Consider the following 24,754-nt stretch of genomic DNA (forward strand, 5'->3'; position numbering starts at 1 on the left):
GAATGGTACTAGGCCTGAGGGACTTCAGTAATGCAGAGGGACTGATGAAGCTGGATTGTTCTCCTTAGTGAAGAGACAGCTAAAGCAGATTTGACAGACACATTCAAAGTCATGAAAAGTCTTGACAGACTGAAAAAATGGAAAGCTATCTCTGGTGGCAGAAAGATTGGTAACCAGAAGACATGGATGTAAGATAATTAGCCAAACAATTAGAGCGAAGATGAGAAAAATATCTTTGTTGTGATATGTTAGATACAACTTGAATGTTAGTGAACACAAATTCAAAAATAACTCACAAAAGGGTTTGGATAAATATTTGAAGGGAGAATTTTGCAGCATATGGGGAAAGCACAGGGGAGTGGGATTAAGTACAATATCAAAACATAAGCACAGGTACAATGAGCTGAATGATTTCTTTCTTTGTACTGTTGTTACATGGTTCAATGACAGGGAGATCTTTAATTTTATTTTGCATTTATCTTACTTATGCTTATTGTAGTTAATAAAGTCATAGATGATGTTACCAGAGGAGATCTCTAATGAGCATAATGAGATGAGTTCAAAAGGAATTTAGGTGTGTTCTTATTTTTCAAAATATCTCTGGATTTATGCATCACTGACACCTACTGTTCCAACATCAGACTCCAATCAGTAGCAAGACCTTAATCCACTGATAAAGGTTTAGCTTAATGGAATAACTGGCTTAGACACTTCAGAAGGCAGTTTAGAATCCACTACATTTTTGTGCAGTTACCAGCAGCTGCCGAAGAAACCAGAAGGAGCAATAACTATAACAATGGCTCCTCTGTCCCATTAACATTTATATGTGACAAGTGGGAAATCTGTGGGCTGAGAGGGTAGGGACAAGATGTGGGATGTTCGAGCCAATTGGCTTCACTGCCTAAACATTTTACAATTCTTCCATCAGTAGGTCATCTAATATCTGTCAAATTTCTTAATGGAGAAGCCAGGTCAGAAATAATGCAGCACTCCTTCCAGTTATATTATACAATCTCATCATCAACAACATTGTGGCTCATAGTAAGAGAGCTACCCACTGTTCAGATGAGAAACTGAGATTCTTTCTGACAGTACTGCTGACGTAAATGGTTTGGTACTTTGGGAAGGATCCCAGAGAGGTCAAAGAGAATGGAGAGTGGTCAAAGAGAATGGGACGTATGCCCATGTTACAATCACATCGTCATAAGTGACTTATGTATAAACTAGAATTGTTAAAAATGTGAAATAACTTCATTTTTCTTATGAAAGATACAAAGGTAGGCTACTTGAAAAGAAGGACTGGAAAAAGGAAATGTGAGGGAGGAAAGCATGCAATTGAATATAATGGGATAGCAGTCCTTTTTGACTCTCATCAAATACTTTGAGAATAAGTACAACAGAGATGAGACATAGAATAAGGATGATATTTAATGGAGGCAACTAGCTGGACACCCGATGCACATCACCTCATTTGGTGAAGATCCATTAGATTGCTCCCAAACAGTAAACTGGGCAGCAGTAAGCCTTAACCAGATCAAAGACCCTGGGGACTTAAGCCTCATCCCTCAAAAGAACTGTTAAAAAAAAGGATCACGGGTACTGCCAGTCTCTGTTGCATTCCCATGGCAACAAGGTGACTATACCATCTTCTTATTCTCTTTTAGTTAATGTCCATTTTTCCAAGTCAGTTTCTCCTGTCATCATCTTAAAAAGTGTAAGACGAGAAGCTTGGACTTTGTGCGTCCTTTTACTAATGTTTAATATTATAGGCTAATTTTGAGGCCAGCAGCTGTCTTTGCTTAGTAGCACCACTGGGAGGCAGTGGATGGCACCTACACAGGCTTGCCCAGGAGAAGGCCACATGAATGATGGCAGGATGGAGCTGTGGGTGGCCATGATGGGGAAGGTGTTCATCATCACCACAAAACCAACCCAGCCATTCCCACACCATTCAACTATGTAATCTCTCTTCACAGGCAAGCCTGCTCCATCTGAATCAACCAGGCACCCAACAGCTTACCGATACTGCTGACGGGTATCACACCTTCCCGCATTGGTCTCTCTCAGCTTTGTGGCCAAAACTCGAATAATGTTGATGAAAAGCATGAAGTTGACCTGAAGGAGAAAGAAAATGCATCCTTATGAATTAAATGCATTTACAAGATCATTGTGGTTCATGACATATGGAATCAATCTCAGACTGGGGAGGAGAGATTGTTTTTTGCTATCTTACCAATATTGCTGCCAGAATGGGTAGTTGATAAATCAGCTTTAAATTCCCAGCACTTAAATCCCAGCACCTGCAAAAAGAGAAAAGAGACATGTTAAGTTCTGTATGTCACAGTTTATTCCCATGTGTATTTCCATTGGGCACTAAATATTTTAGATAACAAACTGAAAAGCAATAAATGAACTTACTTTATTACAGCTCCTATAATGAGCTCAGACTGAAGTCTGCACTGAATGTTTTGTTTAAATGCTATAACATTTTATGAATCCATGTTTAAAATATTACTAAAAGAAGATATCTACCCAAAACATTTGATCCTGCACTCATCAGAAAGAAACCAGACTTGCAAAAAGAATACTAGTGTACAAAGCATAGGAAGACGTGCAGGTTTGTTCTTCATTGATATGAAGATGCAGCAGGAACAAGGAAGTGGTCAATCTCAGTTGTCAGACCAAGCTGGCAGATTCTGATTGGTCGTGGTTTTACCAGGGGAATGCAGGTGAGATTGGCATTCTCCATGCCAGTCAATGAGATGGGTGGCTAGAAACAGTCCACCAGTCATCCATCAGCCTATGTATGTAGCATCACACCAGCATCGAAACTCATATTGAATTACTCATTTCCGTGGTAGGTAAAACATATTTTTGACTCAGTGGAAGCATTCTGTTAGTTGTGAAAACCATGCATTTTCATGCCTGTGTAATGCTAGGAATGTAGGCAGTATGTCTCAATGACTGATGGACCATATCAAACACACCCGTATGACCATTCACAGTACTCAACCAGGTCCACGGGCCTTAGAAAGCCATATTCAGTTGTGGTCTTGCTACTGGTCAGCATTTATTGTCTAATGAGCTGGATTGTCCAGAAAATGTCACCAGTAGCTAATTTAAGATTGTCTATCAGGCTCGCAGTGTACTGCTTTTGTACACACTACAAGTTACATTTATTAACACACTGAAACCTATTCAATACAGCCAACAGGAATTTGCATTGCACACATTGCATCTCTTTCATGTGAAAAAATTATGGATACTGTCCGTGTCTGCTACATTTCCATGGCAAAAAGATGAAATATACAAGTTGAGCTGCATGTCCAAAATACAACCAAACAGCACCGTCTTCTCATGCTCTATAAACCGATGTCCTTTTTTCCAAGTTGGTTTCTTGTGTCATCAACTTAATAAGTGTAAGACGAAAAGCTTGGACTTTGTGAGTCCTTTTACAATATTTAATGTTTTCATGACTTCCCATGTGTCCTATTCCGTGCTGCTAAGGATGTCTGACAGTCAATCTTAGTCAGGAAGGTAGCTTCACATACACCAAGATGGAAGCAGGTAGAAGATGGATGGGATTGATCATCATGGAATAGTAAGTAAGGTGGAGCACTGGTAAACAAGATTATGGGGTTTCTTCTTTTATCGTGATCAAAGCTTAAATTGAAAGGATAGGGTAGAAAAACCTGGTTTGCATTCACATGAGATTGAAAGATTGAGTAGCAATTTAATCAAGCTGGGTAAAGTAATAAAAAGATTCAGTGGGACAGATGCTGAGGAAATATCTTATCTGGAGCAGAAATCCAGACAATTGAACACAATCTTAAAATCAAAGTCAGGCCATTTAGGAGTAAAGTGAAAAAGCATTATTTTTTACTCAGAGTGGACAACTGGATAATTCTTCCTCAAACAGCAGAGGATGTTGGATCAATTGAAATTTTCAAAGCCGAGACCATAGATTTGAGTTAGGTCAGGCAGATAACTGGAGTTGAGGTACAGATCGTCAGATTTAACAGAGTGTAAGAACTGGCTTGAGAGGCTGAATAACCTATTCTTGTTCCTTTATTCAATTGGGATACCCCAACAAAAGGGATTGAGAAATATACAAAGGGAAGGCTGTATAGAATACGTGGAATTGTCATGAATGCCTTTTTTTTAGTTTTCGTATTTGTTTGCACTTCCTCTGATCAAGAGGTTCCAGGAAGTGTCTCAATTTAAAATGTTACCCTATCATACATACTGTGTATCTGCCAGCGTCAGTCTCACACTTGCCCATGCTGCCACAAATACAGCAGGAACACCTACAGATGAAAAAGAGTCCAAATAAAATCACATTGCAAATATAAATTTCTGTTCGTAGAACTCTTTCACTTGATTTCCTTCATTCAGTATCAGCATGACTTTCTGGTACAATCTCAATTTTTTTGCTTTAAGACCCATTTCAGAGACTTGACTAGACAATGTACATGTCATTCTGCCATAACATGTGTTTTGTTAACATGAATTCGTTATAATACGATTGACAAATTACAGACATTGTTTATAAAGCGCAAACTTCTTAATGTTGCATTGGCTGTATCGCGAATATCATCAATACTTTAAACACTGTTTCTAAAGTGCGGTTTTTCTGTAATATTGGGTGCACAAGAACACAACCATCGTGTTATAGAAGAACTACCTGTAGGATGTACATCAATGCAGTACTGAAGGAATGGTACACTGCCAGAGATGTCAACTTTGAGCTGAGGTGTTACCTACTGTCTTTTATGCCTTCACAACATAGTCAATTAAGCAACATGAACAATAATCAACATTGTAATATAGGAAACACAGTAAACAACTACAATAATAGCAAGGAACCAACAGAAGGCAATGACCCAATTGCCTTTTTTTGGGTGATGGAGGCTGGAACAGAACGATTAGAGAATTTCCCTGTAGCTTTTCACCAGCTGACAAGGAGGATAGGGCTTTTATTTAACTTCTCATCCCAAAGACGGCACCTCCAAGTGCAGAACACCCATTCAGTGATGTTCAAGAATGTCAATCTGGATTGTGTGCTCAAGTACCTAGATTTGAGCTTTCATTCATCAGCTTCAGAGGTGAACCCCGTCCAACATCATTGCTTTTATGTGTAGTTACTGTAAGGACAGCTTAGATTATGATGAACCTAAATATATTATCACCATCAGAGGCCCAAATTTCCAAAACTCTTTCTGTGTAAATTGTATTGCTTCTATAGCCTCTGTTGTTCAGCCCTGCTAGTGACAGAACACAGTTACCTTGTTCATGTACTTCTGGCACTAGCTGACAATGTCAGGATGGGCACAACCCAGAGATCTCTAGCAAAGGGAGAAGAAACGTGAGGAAATGGAAAACTGTTCAGGATGGGGAGCATAACCAGCTCAAAACCATGATGAAACATAGCCATCAGTTCCCAAATTAATATCACAGAGTCACAGAATTCTTATGCTGCAGAAGGAAGCTATTCATTCTTACTAACTGTCTGAGCATTTTAGCTCAGTGTCAATTTCCTTCCTTTTCTCTATAACTCTGCACATTGTTTCAATAAAATTAATAATTCAACTGCCTTTTGACAGCTACTTCAATAATGTGAGAGATTAGACATGCTGTATTTGCCCTCCTTGGGTTCAAGAGATATTTAAGATTTCAAAATTACAATCACAGATTTAAGATTACAGGTAGCAGAATGAAAATGAAGAGAATATTTATTTTTGCAAGAGTTCTCTTGTAATAGTATGCACAGCCTGAAAGAATATTCATGTTAAATTCATCATGACCTTCACATTTACAGATTTGCTGACCACTGTGATTCTCTCCCTCCCCAACATCACCATTTATATTGGGCACAATGTGTTCAATTCTAGACAGAATACATTAAGAAAATGCCACAGTCTGAGACAGGATGCAGAAGAGAAGTTCCTAGAATAGTAACAGGGATGAGGAGCATCAAATATGTGGAGACACTGAAGGACTGGTGTTGCCATCCTTAGAGCAAAGAGGGTTAAGAGAGGATTTGATAAATATTTTCAGAATCAAAATTCTGAGGGAATAATTAAGGGAGAATTCTTAGCAATAACAGCAACTACAGATCAGAGATTTAAGGTAATTAGCAAATTAATCTTAAGGGAGATAAGGACAATTTCTTTAATGCAGTGAATTATTGTGATCTGGGATGGTCTACCTTAAGGATGATCTAAGGAAATTCAATAACAACTTTGAAAAGTGATTTAGACAAATACTAGGAAGTAGAGATCTTGTTGAAGAGTAGCTATGATTGGGCACTTCTTTCAAAGACGTAGTACATGTACAATGGTCCAAGTGGCCTCAATCTGTCCTAAATGGTGGGGTGAAGGGGGTTGCAGATGGTGAGGTTAGCTCATTAATCTACATAAATTAAGATTCAGTTAATTTAGAAGGACCATGAGGTATTTTAACTGGGTCCTGAGTGAGACAATTTCCATAGTTTTCCAACCAAGCTAAAGATGGGCTTCAAACACAGGAGGCTCTCCAAGTCAAGTGAAAAACTTCTCCTCATTGAGCCAGGAAAATGTCCCTTGCTATTCTAGAAGAGTGCCATGTAATCTGAAAGATTTTCATAACTCCTGAACCTAAAATTTACCTTTTGTTTTGGTGAGCTCTCTCCCACTCTCAGCACTACTTCAGAAAGAAAGGACTGTCTGCTTGTTTCTAACATGATGGTGAATGACAAAATCAGATGAGACCCAGGTGAGCTAAGGTCTCAAACTTAAACCTAAGTTTGGGCAAGTTTCCCACTATCTTCTTCTACTTGCACCATCAGGCACCCTACCCATGAAAAACGTGTGGAGGTTAGGCCCAACTCCAACGATTTGATATATTACTTACTCCTTGACAGTACAGCTGTTGATTAGTAGCGACCCCTAAGATAGGAATGCATTTGTGTTGTTACACTCTACCATTGCTCTGTGAATACATCTCATGAGACCACAAACAAGCAGCGCATTATGGAAATTTCAGCTTTCCATGCACAGCTTAAGAACATTTTGACATACTTTCATTTGATGTCTCCCTGTTAATCTTTGGTCACGAATCTAATATCTTAAGTATGTCAAAACATTTATGGACAGACTTCATTTTTAGTCAGGTAGATTTTGGATGGATGGAAACCTTTCTCCATAATTAGGTTTCAAAACTAAACTATGGAGAAAGAGTGAGATAGTTTTTGTTTGTCTGGTGTGGAATACAGTCAGTTCTGCTATAATGTGGTAGTTCCATTCTTGTTCTGGATTAGTGGTGCTGGAAGAGCACAGCAGTTCAGGCAGCATCCAAGTAGCTTCGAAATCGATGTTTCGGGTAAAAGCCCTTCATCAGTAGTTCCATTCTTGTGCAATCCCATGTTATAAGAAAATTGCGTAACAGCAGCACCATTTAAACTAATGGGGTCAGAATCACGTTATAACTATTTCACGTTTTAAAACTTTGCGCTTTAGAAACAGTGTCCCCAGTTCTTCAATCGTGTTATAACAAATTTGTGTTAATGAAACAAGCGTTATAGCAGAATAACCTGAAACCTGACTAACCATTGCACACATTTCACTTCTGAGCACTGGCAGCTTAGTGGATGGTTAGCCACAGCAAGTGTTCACACTTGCTCACAAGTCCATTCCCATTTTACAGGCAATTTTAAATCATGGCTGCATGAGAAATGGATTAAGTAGTATCTGAATTCATTGGGGATATTTAGAGCCTAACTATGACAAGCCAAATCTATTTAGCTAACCATTACAGTGAGACAGAAAGATTGGAGGCAGAAGAGAAAGAGAGAGAGAGAGAGGAAAAGATAGATAAAGAGGGGAGAGAGCATGGACACACATAAGAGACAGAAAGCGATAGAAATGGAGACAGAGATAGAGATACAGCAATAAATAGATGTAGTGAGAATCAAAGGCAAAAGGACAGCTAGAGGCTGATGAAAATAAACACATCAATTAAAAGATAGTGAGAGAGTAAATATCCAAACTATTTGTGATAGATGTGAAAGAGATGAAATGAGGCAGACAGGGAGAGAGCAGATAGAGGAAAACATTGTTTTTAATTGTTATCTTACCCCAGCCTATTAAGGTGAAGCCCCAAAGATACTTTTTGTCAGAGAAAAAAGTCATGAAGATGAGGCTATGGAGATAGAGGCCTTCCACCAGGATCCAGTAGTAATTAGTAGCCAAGAAGTAAAGGAAAATGGTAACAGCCACCTTGCAGCCAATCTGGAAGACAGTCAGGAGAAACATATCAACACAACTATAGTCCAGAGTTAACACACAGCTCTAAAACCTTGACAAGGAATAATAAAGATGTGAGAGCATCAAATCTAGTCACAAATAAGATGTCAACAATGTGAGGTACTTTTCAATTCACGCACCCTTTCCTCATGTAAACATTTCAAGACACTCCAATAAAAGATGACCCATTCCTAAAGAAATTTGTCTTTAATCCCAATCCTTACCTCTGCATTTCATACACATTCTGCCCAGATTTCATGAAGAAAACTATATATAAATAATAACAATTACTCAATGGCAAACATGATTTAGGTCAATGATCTGACATTCTGACTTGCTGAAAAACCAAAATGTCTTTATACTCTAGAAGGATTGATTTACATGGAATTCATTTGCATGGAGCTTGTTGTAAAGACTCTGGCGGCTGCTCAGGTTTTTAAAAATGCTTTCACAGGATGTGAGCCTGACCAGTAAGTTATCACAAGAAGCATGGTCATTGATATTGCTTTTCACAGGCAGACAGGTTTTTGTTAGATAAGGAAATCAATGTTTATCAGGGGAAGATAGTGGAATTCAAAACACAACCAGATCAGCCACGATCTTATTGAAGAGCAGAGCAAGCTGAACATCTGAATGATCTATTTCTGATTCTGTTTTGAATGTTCATATCAAAGGTATGTGCATTGTCAATATGTGTCTTTGTGGCTGAGTATCAGGTTTAAATATGACTTTCGTTATCAATGCTGTGATGTAGCTCACTCGTCACATGCTTGTGCTGTGTCTGGACAAGCAGCAGTTCCTGGGTGTCCGAAAAGGGAATGTTGGAAGATCTGCAGTGGCTTCTCCTCAAACTGGAGTTCAGGGTTATCGGATCATGATATCATTGAATGGTGGAGCAAACTCAGTGGGCTAAATGGCCTACTTCCTTTCCTACATCTTATGGTCAAATGCTGTTTGTCCTACTGCAACTGATAGAAAGGCCTCATTCAAATCAACACCATAATCTTGTATGGAGCAGTACAGGGTTGGTGTGCTGCATGCCTCATGGCAACTGGCAGATTGCCACCCATCACATCCAAGGGTAGCATCAACCACATTTTAGCCCGTAGCAGCTAAACTAATTCATAACAAATTAACCTTGATAGGTCACTAAATATAAATGGTGCTTGTGAAATTGGACAGTAACTGTGAATGTGAAACCAAAGACAGGTGTGAAACTGGAGCCTAATGATCACTGTGGAACAAAAGAGTATTTATGAATGAGGAATTGGAAAGTATTGATGAGTTGAACCTTTGCACCACCAATTCTCCCACTTTATCGGAACAGAAGGGAAAAGAACTATGGCACTCAGTTTCAACGTAAAATGGAAATGAGGAGACATTTATTCCCTCAGAAAGCTAGTGGGTTTGGAATTCTCTCCTAGAACAATGGAGGCAGAGTCACTAAAGATATTCAAGGTTGAATTGGATAGATATTTAATTGACAAATAAGGTTTTAGAGGAAGAGAAATAGTTATAATTGCTATCAAATCAGGCTAGTGGAGCAGGCTCAAGGTGCCACATAGTCTATTGCTCCTATTTCTTATCCATTCATGAATGAGAATTTATAAGATATAATGTGGAATTCAAAAATAAAAGGATTAGAGGCACTGAGTGTTTAAATGTAAGCAGTACCTTACCAAAAGGGGGGTTACTTACATACTGAGACTTGTCTTGGGATGGAGGAGCATCAGTTATAGATTTCAGATCCTCCAGATCAACACTTTCCAGATTTAAGAATGTTGTCTCTGAGTACAGCACTGCATCCTTCACAAAGATACTGATGGCTCGAAGCATGAAAGACACAAAAAGATGGATGTGTATGTAGTTCCTGGTACAGTGTAGGCGCCTGTGAGGTAATTAAGAAGATCAAGAGTTAGGGTGGGTCAACTCACTCTCACAGAACCAAATATCTACAGGAACCTAACCCTAGCCTTGCCCCATCACCATGCAGAAACCAACAAATACTGTTCAGACTCAACAAATAAAGATTACATACACAGCAATCTCCTTGATCAGTGCCTCCTTTGGGAGATTCTTTATATCTTCCCTTGTATGCAAGTAGCTCGCATTAATGTAGAACATTTCATATCTGCAAGATGTCACAAAATTCTTCAGAGCCAACAGATACAAATTACTTGCTGGAGCAAGAATACAGCAAAGTGAGGAGAGCAGAAAGACCCAGCTAATATTAATTATTGTGTTTAACAATTGCCTAATCAAATTGGTCAAGATGCAAGATGAAGTATTTTTCTTTTCATCTCCACAACGGTTGGGAGTAGGTTAATTCAGTTGGTTAGACAGCTGGTCTGCAATGCAGAGCTAATGCTAACAGCATGAGTTCAATTCTTGTACCAGCTGAGATTACCATGAAGGAATCTCAACCTTTCCCCTTGCCTGAAGCATGGTGACCCTCAGGTTAAACAGTCACCAGTTATCTCTCTCTCTCTAATGAGTGAGCAGTCCTTTGGTCTGGTAGAACAATGGAAACTTTACCTTCATTTTCATTACAGTTAACTAGCAACTACACAAAACCAAAATGACATGCTATAATTGGAATATAATTTCATTTTTGTACTCCATGGCAACAGTGTTTGTGTTTTGTATGGTCCTGATTACTATATTCTATTAATAAGCGCTAGTCATACCAAATATCCAAAAGTTCAAATCCCAATCTAGGGACTTCAGAATAAAATCTAGAAAGACTGGTGAGTTTGAGTTATAAGGAGAGGCTGGATAGGCTGAGACATTTTTGCCTTGGAATGTAGGCAAGAACATTCCAAGGGTCAACCTTATAGAGGTTTATAAAATCATGAGGAGCACAGATAAGGTGGACAGCCAAGGTCTTTTCTCCAGGGGTAGGGGGGTCCAAAACTAGATGACATAGATTAAAAGTGAGAGGGAAGAGATTTAAAAAGGACCTGAGGGATAACTTTTTCACCAGAGGGTGATGTGTACATGGAATGAACTGCCAGAGGAAGTGATGGAGGCTGGAACAATTACAACATTTAAAAGGCATCTGGACAGGTACGGGAAAAGGAAGAGCTTTGAGGGATATGAGACAAATCCAGGAAAATGGGACTAGGTCAGTTTAGGAAACCTCATCAGTATGGACGAATTGGGCTGAAGGGTCTGTTTCTGTGTTGTATGACTCTGTGATTCTATTACATTAATGAAGTGCTGATTCTGCTTTTTGAATTAAACCTGAAATTGATGATGCCTAGGCTGTCCTGTCACATGAGAATAAATGATTCCATAGTATTATTTTGAAGAAGAGCATGACAGTTCTGCCCAACATCCTAGCTAGCATTTATCCCCCAACCAAAGATTGGTCTGGGCTTTAAAAGGTATATAAACCATGGCTCCAGTTATTAGCATTTTCCCATCTGAGTTAGGATCATTTGAGTTTAAGTCGCAATGCTGGAATTCAGTGCCCAAATCAAATTGACAGGCCAATGGAGTAGAGGGTGCGCTGCATCCTTTGGACAGAATCTTAAATGCAGGCCCTGTCTGCTGCCCAATGTAAAAGATCCTATGACACTACAGTATTTTGAGTAAGAGCTGGTGAGTATTATGATCAATACCTGTCCTTCATTAAAATCAAAAAGAAAAAGATTATCCAGTTATGATCATTTTTGTGTAGGAGAATTTGCTGTGCACAATTTGGCTAACAGACCTAATCAAGTAACTGTAAAATGCTTAAGAAGTTCTAAGGTCATGAAAGGCACTGTACATAATACAGTATTCCTTGGATTGCAGTCTTGTCTCTAAATTAAAAAGTTGCTTCTTGTTTCAGGATATGAGCACTCAGTCTAGGTTGATACTTCATGAAGGAGTGCTGGAGTGTGAGCAGCACCATCTCCCAGGTGAGCTACCAAACCTACAGTGTTTCGTAGAACATAGAACAGCAGAACAGGCCCTTCGGCCCTCGATGTTGCACCGACCTGTGAACTATTCTCAGTTCGTCCCCCTACACTATCCCAAAATCATCCATGTGCTTATCTAAGAATTGTTTAAATCTCCCTAATGTGGCTGCGTTGACTACATTAGCAAGTAAGGCATTCAATGCCCTTACCACTCTCTACGTAAAGAACCTGCCTCTGACATCTGTCTTAAATCTATCACCCCCCAATTTGTAGTTATGCCCTCTTGTACAAGCTGACGTCATCATCCTAGGAAAAAGTCTTTCGCTGTCTACCCTATTTAATCCTCTGATAACTTTGTATGTCTCTATCAAATCTCCTCTTAGCCTTCTTCTTTCCAATGAGAATAGACCCAAGTCTCAGTCTTTCCGCATAAGACATAAATGGAAATGGCACTGTTGAAAGAGGAACAAAGTTATTATGACAGCTAACACTAACTCCATCAAAGATCGCCATGAAAAATAAAACAACCCAGATTAAATAATTATTCATCTCATTTTCTGTTTCTGCTGCCACGTTTGTCTCTAGAACTAAAGAGCTGCCATGCAAAGTAACTCATTGACTGTGAAGTGCTATGGAATGTGATCACAGTGATATTCTCTCACTCAAATGCAAGTGTTTCCTTTAGAAATAAAAACAGTATTCTGACTTCAGTAATTCTTACAGGTACCTGCCCCAGCTGTAGCTCACCCCCTGTCTAAACTAAAACATAGCTTTGAATTTTCCCAATACCTGGATGACATCAGCAATGGTGAGTTATTGAGTGATGGAGGTCTACAGCACAGAGAAAGATCCTTTGGCCCATTGTGTCTTCACCAGTCACCTCACTATTCTAATTCCATTTCCCAGCATTTGGCTCATAGTCTTGTATGCCTTGACATCACAAGTGCAAACCTAAATACTTCTTAAGTGTCCTGAGGGTTTTTGCCTTACAGGCAGTGGTTCAGATTTCCACCCCCCTCTGGATGAAAAACATTTACCTCACATCTTCTCTAAACCTTTTGCCCATTAGCTTAAATCTATGCCCCGGTCATTGGTTCCTCCATCAAGGAGAAAGGTTTCTTCCTGTCTACTTTATCTTTGTCCCTCATAATTTTATCTATCTTAATCATGTTCCCCCTCAATCTCTTCTGGTTTAAGAAAAATAAGTTCTGATTGTCCAATCTCTCTTCACAACTAAAACTTTCCAGCCCAGACAATGTCCTGGTCAATCTCGTCTGCACCCTCCAGTGCAACCACACCCCTCCTGTAATGTGGATTCCACCACACACACTACTCTAACTGTGGCCTAACAAATATTTCTACAGCACCTTCATCACACCCCTGCTCCTAAACTCTATGCCTCAACAAATAAAGAAAAGTATGCCATATGTTTCTTAATCACTTAATCCACCTGTCCCAATTCCCTCACAGATGGATCAGAGACTGTAGTGAGATGAGAAAAATGAGGTCATTGAGAAGAAAAAGGCCGATTTCCCATGGTTGAACAGTAAGAGGTAAGTTTGCATGCATTAACATCTCATAATTACTTACTCTCACTTCACTAAATGCAATTCTCCTACATAGCAGAGAGAAACTAGACAGTGACAATTCCTGACATGACAGTCAGAGCAGGTACCTGGCAACTCCTGGCTTCTCCAGATTTCTATTTACACACAGAAGCAGTCACCCTTCCCTTATAATTGAATAAATTACACTTCAGGCTCTTTGCTTGCTTCCTTCGCACACATACATTTTATGTCTTTCTTGCCTTTTTACACTTTGCATCCTCATTCAGAACTCACAGTACTTCTGTCTTGCCTTGCCTTTTAGCACAGACACAAAGCCAGGCAGCTTGTCATGGTTGTCAGCAGTGATCAGTCAAATGGGTGGACATGGTACTGTCTAACACATCAACATCGCACCTTTAGAACTTGCCAACAGCTTACACAGCAAGTGCATCATGTACTTCAGCCAAGTGGCCATGTGTCATCAAATAAGGGGAGTAATCCTCAGTCAAGTCAATGGAGGCTGCAATCAATCAGGAGAAAGTGAGGACTGCAGATGCTGGAGATCAGAGCTGAAAATGTGCTGCTGGAAAAGCGCAGCAGGTCAGGCAGCATCCAAGGAGCAGGAGAATCGACGTTTCGGGCATGAGACCTTCTTCAGGATTCTCCTGCTCCTTGGATGCTGCCTGACCTGCTGCGCTTTTCCAGCAACACATTTTCAGCTGCAATCAATCAGGGGATATCACCACATTCAGTCAAGGGCAGCATCACACCTCAATCAGGCCATCTGGACATGGTTTAGTCAGTGCCAGGAATTGCTAATCATCGCAGTTCACAGAGTGGGCCACTGTCTGTCCCGCTGTTCCAATGCAAACACTCCAGTGATTCATGGTGCAACTTTCTGAAGAAGGTTCACTGGACTCGAAACATCGATTCTGCTTTCTCTCCACAGATGCTGCCAGATCTGCTGTGTTTCTCCAGTAATTCCTGTTTTTGTGTGATTTACTGAGCGGCTGATGGGCATATTTTGATCTCAATCACTGTTGCTTCAAACCACATAGAAATTACATCACGAATATCATCAAGGCATGTCATGACTGACAGCAATTTAAAATACACCCCCTTAAAGGTGCACTTCATCCTGTCACAACAGCCAGGTCATGGGCGAGGCAAAAAAAAACCTGAAAAAGCCGCAACACTTTAAAGGAAAAACAATTCTAGAAATTCTTATCTAAGTTCTCAGACAATGAAAGATAAACCAGGACATTGCTGACCAACAGTGCAAAGTCTCTTAATCAGTTAATTTATTTTGTCATGTTATCTCAGCTAAGAACCAGTCTAGCTTTCTATTGAAGGCATGAAGCTATAAGGTATTAAGTGTCATAACACTATCTACATGGCTCTCTGGTAGTTATACTTTTATTTTGAGTAGCTTCAGCACCTTAAAACTTTCCATGAAACATAGAGAAAGTAGATACAGCATGGGCATGGACCAGCCCCTAATGATGTTAAGCCCTTCCCTTCCACTGCAGTCCCTTTTTTAAATCAAATGAGACCTGATTAATTCTGTACATGAATCAGATGATACTCTTTACCTGAAGTAGCCCAGGATAATAACTGCCACAGTTAATGAGCATAAGGAAATAGAGTATCCCACGGTGTAGATGAGGTACAGACGATCAAAGATGTCCTGAAAGAAAGTAATGAGATGTCATAGATTGTGGTTAACAATAGCCACAAGTCATAAGTAATGCAGAGAGCTGCTGTCAATACACATCACAATAATAGGAGAAATGGCAGTTTTATGCTATGAGTGGAATGTGTGTGGGCTGGTATTACTGAAGAACAATCTTTAAATCCCTGGGATAGATATGAGTTTGTCCTGACCATCACAGACTGTAGTGCCATGGTTGTAGTGCCATGATTTTTTTCAACATAGAGAATGAATGCATACATTGCAAAAAAATATATATTGCTGCGTCATTTGTTGCTTTTTCTGCATCTCTAATCACTCCTTGATTTACAATCCCAGGCCTTATCATATGTACAACAGTGTGAATGAACTTCTGGATTTATAATCCCAAATCTCACAGTATACACAGGACTTTGCAGCAAGTAATAAGATGTCATATGTTGCTTTAAAAGTCACAAACAAGCAGACAGCATCCTTTCATGGGACGTGGATGTCACTGGTAAGGCCAGCAATTATTTTCCCTTCACTCAAAGTCTTTGAATTCAGCATGTTGCTGGAGGGCAGTTAGGAGTCAATTATATGACTGTTAATCAGGAGACACTTGTAGACCAGACCAGGTGAAATAGCCCGTAAAGGGCATTAGCGAACAAAATAGGTTTATAATGTGTAGCTTTGTAATCATTATTGCTGAGACAAGTTTTATGTTCTGGATTTATTCATTGATTTTTTAATTTAACTAACTGCTTTGGTGGGATTTGTATCTATGCACCTGGAAAATTATCCTGGGCTTCCCGGTTACTAGTCCAGTAACATTATCACTACACCAAGATCCCCTAAGCTGACCAACTGACAGTACACCCTATGAATGGAATGTGTGGAGAGGAAGGAATAGCTTCAAAGTTTTATTTCAACACTACAGTCACTTAGACATTAATTTGCATTTATCATTGTAGATAAAACCATGAAGCAGCTGGCATTATAAAATACTCAATAATGCAAGACATTAAATCAACAAGTGTTGTGCAACAATATATACAGTGTATTCCTTTCCAGTTCAGTGTTTATAATGTACATTACCTATCTCTTTCCAAATATTTAAATCTCTGCCAGGTCTGTAACTCCAGATTTCATGGTACAATATTTGCAGAACTTTGAATAAACACTTAGATTTACAATTCTAGATCTCACATTATATATTGGATTTTGAACTGACTCTTTGATTTTTAGTTTATGGATCACAGTGCTATCATGCATCTGAATGAACTCCATTTTTTATATTACAAAAATGAATTACACTTCAAGGAAATAATTGGCTGTCAAATGCTTCAAGGAGTCCTGAAGTTAATATGATCACAATGTAAGTAGCAGTCTTGTCTTCTTCGTTTTGTTCTTTCTTACTTTTTTCTCTCCTTTCTTTCTCTTAGTTTCATGAAGGTAGAAAAGGTTTGTTTAAATGGTCATGACCTTTATTTAAAATTATTTACATTATTTCAACTTAAATAATTAAGAAACAGGCTTCAGGTATTAGTTATGCTTTAAAAGAGACCCTATGCTGGAATACATTGACGGATAGACAATCTAGTGTAATGGAGACAAGAAAATCTGTTACTGCAGTTTCAATACACTTCATTGTTGCCATTCGCCAAGTGTTATTCTAGCAAATATACTCATTAAGAATGCTTGACTGAATTTCAGAAGCTCATTTCATCTTGGGGAAAAAGATGAGATCACATTTTATTTCATAGCATTGAGACACTAAACAAAGATTAACTACCTTTGAAGTAATTATCAAATACAAATTCGATTTCCAACAGATTGACTATTTAATGAGAGATTTAATGAGACATATTTTGCTTTATGAAGTTTGCAAGACCGTAAGACCAGAAATTAGGCCATTCAGTCCCTCGAGTCTGCTCTGCCATTCAGTCATGGCTGATACATTTCTCAATCCCATTCTCCCGCTTTCTCCCCATAACCCTTGATCCCCTTAAATTCAGTCTTAAATATACTCAATGACTGGCCTCTACAGTCTTCTGTGGCAATTAATTCCATAGATTCACTATTCTCTATGGCTGAAGAAGTTTCTCCTTATCTCCATTTCAAAAGGTCTTCCCTTTACTCTCAGCTCCTAGTCTCTCTTATAAATAGAAACATCTTCTCAATATCTACTCTGTCCAGGCCATTCAGCATTCTGTATGTTTCAATTAGATCCTCCCTCATCCTTCTAAACTCCATCGACTATAAGCCCAGAGTTGTCAAACATGCAACATATGTTAAGCTTTTCATTTCTGGGACCATTCTCATGAAACTCTTCTGAACAAGCTCCAGGGCCAGTAAATCCTTCCTTAGATATGGGGACCAGATCTGTGCCCCATACTCAAAAGTGGCCCGACCAGAGCCTTATAGTGTCTCAGAACTACATCCTTATTTTTATATTCAAGTCTTCTCAAAATAAATACCATCATTGCATTTGTCTTCGTAACTATTGACTCAACCTGCAAGTTTACCTTGACAGAATCCTGGGCTAGAACTCCCAAGTCTCTTTATACTTCAGATTTCTGAATTTTCTCCCCATTTAGAAAATAGTCCATGTCTCTATTCTTCCTACCAAAGTGCCTGACCTCACACTTTCCCACGTTCTACTCCACCTGAAATTTCTTTGCCCACTCTCCTAACCTATCCAAATCCTTCTGCAGCCTTCTCACCTCCTCTATGCTACCCATCCCTCTACCTATTTTTGTATCTGCAAACTTAGCCAGAATGCCCTCAGTTTCTTCATCTCGATTGTTAATGTATAAAGTGAAAAGTTGTGGTACCAACAATGAACTTTGGGGAACACCACTCATCACTGGCTGCCATCCTGAGAAGGACTCTTTTATCCCCACTCTGTGTTTTCTGCCAGTCAGTCAGGCTTCTATCGATGCCAGCACTTTGCATTTGACAGCATGGGCACTTATCTTACTCAGTAGCCTCCTGTACAGCACCTTGTCAAAGGCCTTCTTGAAGTCCAGGTTGATAACATCGATTAACTCTCCTTGGTGTAACCTGTTCATTGTTTCTTCAAAGAATTCTAGTAGATTTGTCAAGCATGACCTTCCCTCATTGAAACCATGCTGACTTTGCCTTATTTTACCATACACTTCCAAGTATTCAGAATTCTCACCCTTCATAATGGATTCTAAGATCTTATCCACGACTGAGGTTACGCTAATCAGTCTGTAATTAGCCGTCTTTTGCCTTACACCCTTTTTAAACTGGGGTGTCACATTAGCAATTTTCCAATCTTCTGTGACCCTTCCTGATTCTAGCAATTCCTGAAAGATCACCACTAACACCTCCATTATTTCTTTAGGTATCTACCTTAGAACTCTGGGGTGTAATCCATCTGGTCCAGGTGATTTATTCACCTTCAGGCCATTCAGTTTTTCTAGCCACTTCTCCTTGGTAATAGCGCAGCTCTGCCCCCTCACTCTCTTGAATTTTTACCCATGTCTTCCACTGTGAAGATTGATGCGGAATATCAGTTATTCAGTTCCTCAGCCATTTCCTGGATCCCTACTATTACCTCTCCAACGTCATTTCGAGTGGTCCAATGCCCACTTTTGCCCTTTATATATCTAAAGAAACTCTTACAGTCTTCCTTTATATTACTGGCTAGCTTTCCCTCATACTTAATCTTCTCCCTCCTTATTTCTTTTTGTTACACTCTATTAGCTTTTGTCTCAAAGAATGAAAACAGGCTTCTTAAACATCCTGCCTCTGCACAAACTCACTTCTATCAAACCACCAAACTGCCACCTGAGGAGCAGGCCCAGCACCAAATGACCCTTACCCTTCAACCAGAAATATTACATTGGAAGTTTTCTCATGTCAACATATTTGGTAACTCAGGAGATTACCTAACTTGAGATTCACATCTTAATGGTGTCAATACAGACCATAGTCTGAGGCTCACATGCTCTTGTGCCTATGAATTGGCTCATAGAATAAGAACTTCACATCTCTTAAATTTCACATTAATCCAATTGGATATTTCCCAGATCTGACATGCTGAAGGTAAACCCAAGAGCTGCTACTTTCACCAGCCAATTACTGCTGAATAACTACATTTTCTCAAAGATTTTTGTCTCATGTTCATTAGGACAATTCACAGAATAACAAATCAAGGGGAGAAACAACATTTATACCTCATAAGAGGAGCGTATTGATTGTTTGACAAGTGGACTATGATTGGTACAGAAGAATGCACCAATTAATGATGATTGACAGTTAACTGTCAGACTTTGTTTAAGTTTTAAATAACACAGCTTGACTCTGATTTGTCAGGATATCATCCTGAGATTTGAACCCACAAAATGACTGCCATCCTTTTGTTGAATTAAAACATATATCAGAGTCAGAACCCACATTCCAAACAATAAGTACTTTCCTCTCATGGAATATAATTGTCAGTTTTCCTCTCGAATTGGAGTTCTTGCAAACTGGTGAACACAAGATAAAACCCTAACCTTTTTTCAACATTGCTTACTTCTGTACTGTTCAATGTTAAAGAAATATGATAAAGTTAGAACCATCAACATATACCGAAAATTATGAGAAGCATAGAAAGTGTAGACAAGAGTGAAAGAAAAGAGCAGCAGAAACATCCTTATCTCTGAATTTTCAAAAGTCACAATGAGACGAATCTTTTTATTCAACCTTCCACAACTAGAATGGAAATGCCGTTGACTAGGTCATCATTTGTTGCCCATCTTTAATTATCATTGAGAGAGTGATGGTGAGCCTTTTTTTTTAATCACAGTATTCATGAGGTGTAGTACACTCACAGTGCTATCAGGGAGGGAGATCCAATATTTAGACCCAGTGGCAGTGAATGAATGGTGATACAGTCCTGAGTCAGGATGGTGTGTGGCTTAGTTCCCCTCTAAGCTTGCAGGTGGTGGTGTTCCCGTGCATTGCCTTTCCTTTTATTTCTAGATTGTTGAGTTTGCATGTCTGGAAGGTAACTTAGACACACTACGTCATTCTTTCATCATTAGCCGAGTCAAGGTTTGACAACAGGTCCACGAGAAAGTTCACTATCATTTTCTTGAGGATGATAGGTATAGGCAGTGAATATCAGTCTTGCCAGCAACATCTACATCACAAAAATAAAGTACTGAAAGGAAATAAAAGGACCTTAAGGAGTATTATAAAGAATCAGTAAATAATATCAAATTGAATAATAAAGGTTTTTGCAAGGGCTCAAAGTTTAAAAATTTACCTTGAGAGTAAACAATGGGGCCAGAGGATGTAGTGTATTTTGAAGGATGAAGGCATGGTAGAGAAAGTAAGTAAATATTTACCAATACTTTTAAGAAATGATGGTGCAAGTGGACATTAGATGTACTGGAGGACATGAACAGTTTCTAAAGAGGAGTATAAAAAGGAATTGGTCCTGAAATGAATACAGTAACTCAGGATGGATTTTATTGCACCCTGGTTCCATGGATTCAAAATGGTTGATAGCTGTGAAGGTGGAGATAGCAGGGATTTTTATTGCAATTCTTCAATCTGCCTGAAATTTATACATTAGGATACGAAAGCATCTTTGATATAGCATTTATTCAAAAGAGATAGATTAGGCAAAGACAGACCAAACTCAGCTGTAGGTAAACTATTAGAATCTATACTTGATATCAAATTAGTCAGCATTTCTGAATCAATTTGCTTACCAAGGACAACCAGCACATCAAAACACCAAGTTGTGTATTACAAATTAATGCAGGTGTTATACATCAAAAAGTGGTTAAAACAGACGTAGTGTTGGTAAATTTTCACAAAGCTTTCATAAGACATCACAAGTGTTCACGGTATCAGAAGAAATGTAACACTCGATTAGATACAGATAAAGCACTAAATTAGGGTTAGTGAAGAGTACTGTGAAAGACCTCAGGATGACAGGCAGTTTATTAAAATAGGAATAAACATGACAGGTTCAATTTAACTAAGTATGAGGTTGCAAATTTTGGGATAAAGTAGTGAGAATATTTCCAAGGATGAGAAAATTTGAATTAGTGGAGCAAAGAACTAAGACATATATGTTGGATGAAAAGTATGTTTCTGCTCTGTTTGGCTCTATGTTGTTCACACTGTTGCACGTCAAAATTTAAAGTAGCCACAGCTTGGAGAATTGGATTGGAGAAAAAGTGGTTCTACAATCAGATTTCATAAAATGCTGGGTCTTGTGGATGAATAGAAGTTGCTAGGCTATCTGACTGATGATAGTGGACTTTCTCTTGGACCTGCTGCATTCCATGTAATTGAGATACTTTGCTAATGTCATTAGGTTTAATACTGTTCAAACCTTGACTCAGAAATAATGAAAGAATGGTGTTGTATGTCCAACTTTCAGACATTAAGATCGGAGGCTTGAAGCAACTTTAACAGAATGAAAGACTCAGCAAAAATATTAACTGCATAACTTATGAGATCACAAGATTAATTCAACTGTACAGGGCCCTTCAGCCGATTTAATTCAACCTTTTCAACCCTAATCATCTCTCTAAAACATCACAGAATCACAGAAGTGTTATGATGTAGGAGGAGGCCATTTGGCCCATTATGACGGCACCAGCTCATTAAATGAGAAGCTCATGTAGTTCCAATCTCTTGCTTTTCCTCCATGTCCTTGCACATTTTTCTTATCCACATAACCATCCAATGTCCTCTTGATTGTCTCAAATGAACCACCACACCTCTAGACAGTACATTCCGTACACTAACTACTTGCAGAGTGAGGCATCATCTTGCTGCTTCTGATATTTGTTCACCAACTTAGTCTCAATAGCCCTTCAGGGTGGCACAGTGGTTATCACTGCTGCCTCACACCACCAGGGACTTAGGTTCGATTCCAGCCTCAGGGGTGGAATTTGCACATTCTCCCCCTCTCTGTGTGGGTTTCCTCTGGGCGTTCCAGTTTCCTCCCACAATTCAAGGATGTGTAGGTTAGGTGAATTGGCCATGCTAAGTTGTCCATGGTGTTCAGGGATGTGTAGGTTGGGTGCATTAGTCAGGGGTTAAATGTAGGGGTCTGGGTGGGTTAGCCTTTGGAGTGTCGGTATAGTCTTGATGGGCTGAAGGGCTGTTTCCACACTATGGGGATTTTAGTCTATCTTAATTCATCACAGCTGCATGTCATCCTGTGTAGAAAGTGCAGTCACTTTGGTACACAGCAGGCCTTACCTCTGAACAACTTTCCAGCGAATAGCAGTCTGATATGTTTTATTAGACTAGAAAAGCCCACAAAGACTATTAAAGATGTATGAATGAGACGCTAATCCAATGCTGGGTGGGAAGGTGAAAGTCCCATTGTATGGTTTGAGGATATCATAGAGTACTAGAGATATACAGCATGGAAACAGACTCTTCGGTCCAACTCATCCATGCTGACCAGATATCCCAACCAAATCTAATCCCACCTGCCAGCATCGGCCCATATCCCTCCAAATGCCTCATATATTCATATACCCATCCAAATGCCTCTTAAATGTCGCAATTGGACCAGCCTCCACCACTTCCTCTAGCAGCTCATTCCATACACGTACCACCCTCTGTGTGAAAAAGATGCCCCTTAGGTCTCTTATATATCTTTCACCTCTCACTCTAAACCTATGCCCTCTAGTTCTGGACTCCCCAACCCCAAGGAAAACACTTTGTCTATTTATCCTATCCATGCCCCTCATCATTTTCTAAACCTCTATAAGGTCACTCCTCAGCCTCCGACACTCCAGGGAAAACAGCCCCAGCCTGTTCAGCCTCTCCCTATAGCTCAAATCCTCCAACCTTGGTAACATCCTTGTAAATCTTTTCTGAACCCTTTTCAAGTTTCCAAGTCCTCACAAAAAGGTAACCCATTTGTTTATCTTATTGCTGTTTATGGATGTTGCTACTACAACCACAGTCGCCACAAATATTCTGTGACAATATAGAAATAGAACATTGTAATAAAAATGATTCATGGGGTAAAGTCACCTTTTCTGCAACCTGGTTCATATGTGCAAGGTACCTGGCACATTCTGTGTAATTTGCCCATGTTCGGTTATTGCTTGGCACAAGCTCCCAGCTCCCATTCACATTACATTGTCGATAAGCATGGCCTGCCAGAAAACACACAGGAAGTTAGTGTTGAGTGCAGCTTCACCCTTCACCTGCTCACATAATAAGAGAGACTTCCATGACATAATTCAAGTTGAGGAATGCTCTTTTTCCTGAAAATGACTAAAAACTGAAGATAGATACTCTGAGTGAAAATTCAGCATTTGTTGTCCAGGATTTGGTCCCAAGCCTAACAATAGTGTCTCTCAAAGAACAAAGGTGCCGACAGAAATGAAGTGGACATTGAAGAGGAGGAGCAGAGAGGGGGAACAAATGGCTGTCTAATTAAAGGGAAGGTCTGGGGCAGGGTTTTAGAAGACATTTGAAAAAAATAGTCATAGCCTGCTAGATATAAGCTTCTAAAAGTCAAATAATTCATTAAAACCTATTTCCAAAATGCAATGCAGTTTGTCAGAAAATCTACAATAGGTAAGAATACTGAGTGGCATGGTGGTTTAGTGGTTAGCATTGCTACTTCAAAGTGGTCCTGGGTTTGATCCGAGCCTAGGATAACACTGCAGATTTTGCATGTTCTCCCCACGTCTGCATGGGTTTCCTCTGGATGGTCTGGTTTCCTCCTATGGTCTAAATACCTGCAGGTAAGGGGATTTGGTCATTCTAAATTGCCTTGTAATGTTCAAGGATGTTCAACTCAGGTGGATTAGTCATGGGAAATGCATGATTTCTGGGATAGGGTGGGATTTGGGTCTGGGTGGAATGCTCTTTAGTGTAGACTCAATAGACCAAATGGCCTCTTTCTGCACTGTAGGGATCCCCTAAATCTTATAGTGAGAATTAATCTCACTTGCACACCTCAAATTAAAATAGCCCAAAGTGTAGTTTTCCTTTCAAGCAGTTCCAAGAATGCATTTACCCACAACTTCGAAAGGATAACTTGGGGTGAGTACATAATGCTGACCTAGACAGTGACATTAATATGAAACTGGCTGAGTGACACTGAGTAATTGTGAATGGTTCTTTATCAAACTGAAGGAAGGGTATAATCATGTTCCCCTTGTTTTTTCTGATTTTTATATATGATCTAGACTGAGGTGTACACATGCACAAATTCAAAATTTATGAATGACAGAAACTTTGGAAGTTTTAGGAGGATACTGATAAACCTCATGAGAACATAAACATGCTAATAGAATGTGCCAGACAAGTGGCAGATGAAATTTAATGTAGAGAAGT

At 39.4% G+C, this 24,754-nt stretch overlaps 1 protein-coding gene across 1 annotated transcript in view; it reads right to left on the reverse strand.

Annotated features, from left to right (window-relative positions):
* The window catches only part of pth1r (parathyroid hormone 1 receptor), a 114,950-nt gene that overhangs the window by 19,892 nt on the left and 70,304 nt on the right, over positions 1 to 24,754 (reverse strand). Inside the window, exons 4-10 of the mRNA XM_072570062.1 lie at positions 23,438 to 23,562; positions 15,327 to 15,421; positions 9,981 to 10,170; positions 8,114 to 8,267; positions 4,247 to 4,307; positions 2,234 to 2,300; positions 2,021 to 2,115 (exon numbers count right to left, since the gene is read on the reverse strand). Coding sequence (XP_072426163.1) covers positions 2,021 to 2,115; positions 2,234 to 2,300; positions 4,247 to 4,307; positions 8,114 to 8,267; positions 9,981 to 10,170; positions 15,327 to 15,421; positions 23,438 to 23,562 — 787 coding nt within the window. The remainder of the gene's footprint in view (positions 1 to 2,020; positions 2,116 to 2,233; positions 2,301 to 4,246; positions 4,308 to 8,113; positions 8,268 to 9,980; positions 10,171 to 15,326; positions 15,422 to 23,437; positions 23,563 to 24,754) is intronic.

This window comes from Chiloscyllium punctatum, chromosome 5 (genome assembly GCF_047496795.1).
Source record: "Chiloscyllium punctatum isolate Juve2018m chromosome 5, sChiPun1.3, whole genome shotgun sequence".
NCBI classification, from domain to species: domain Eukaryota; kingdom Metazoa; phylum Chordata; class Chondrichthyes; order Orectolobiformes; family Hemiscylliidae; genus Chiloscyllium; species Chiloscyllium punctatum.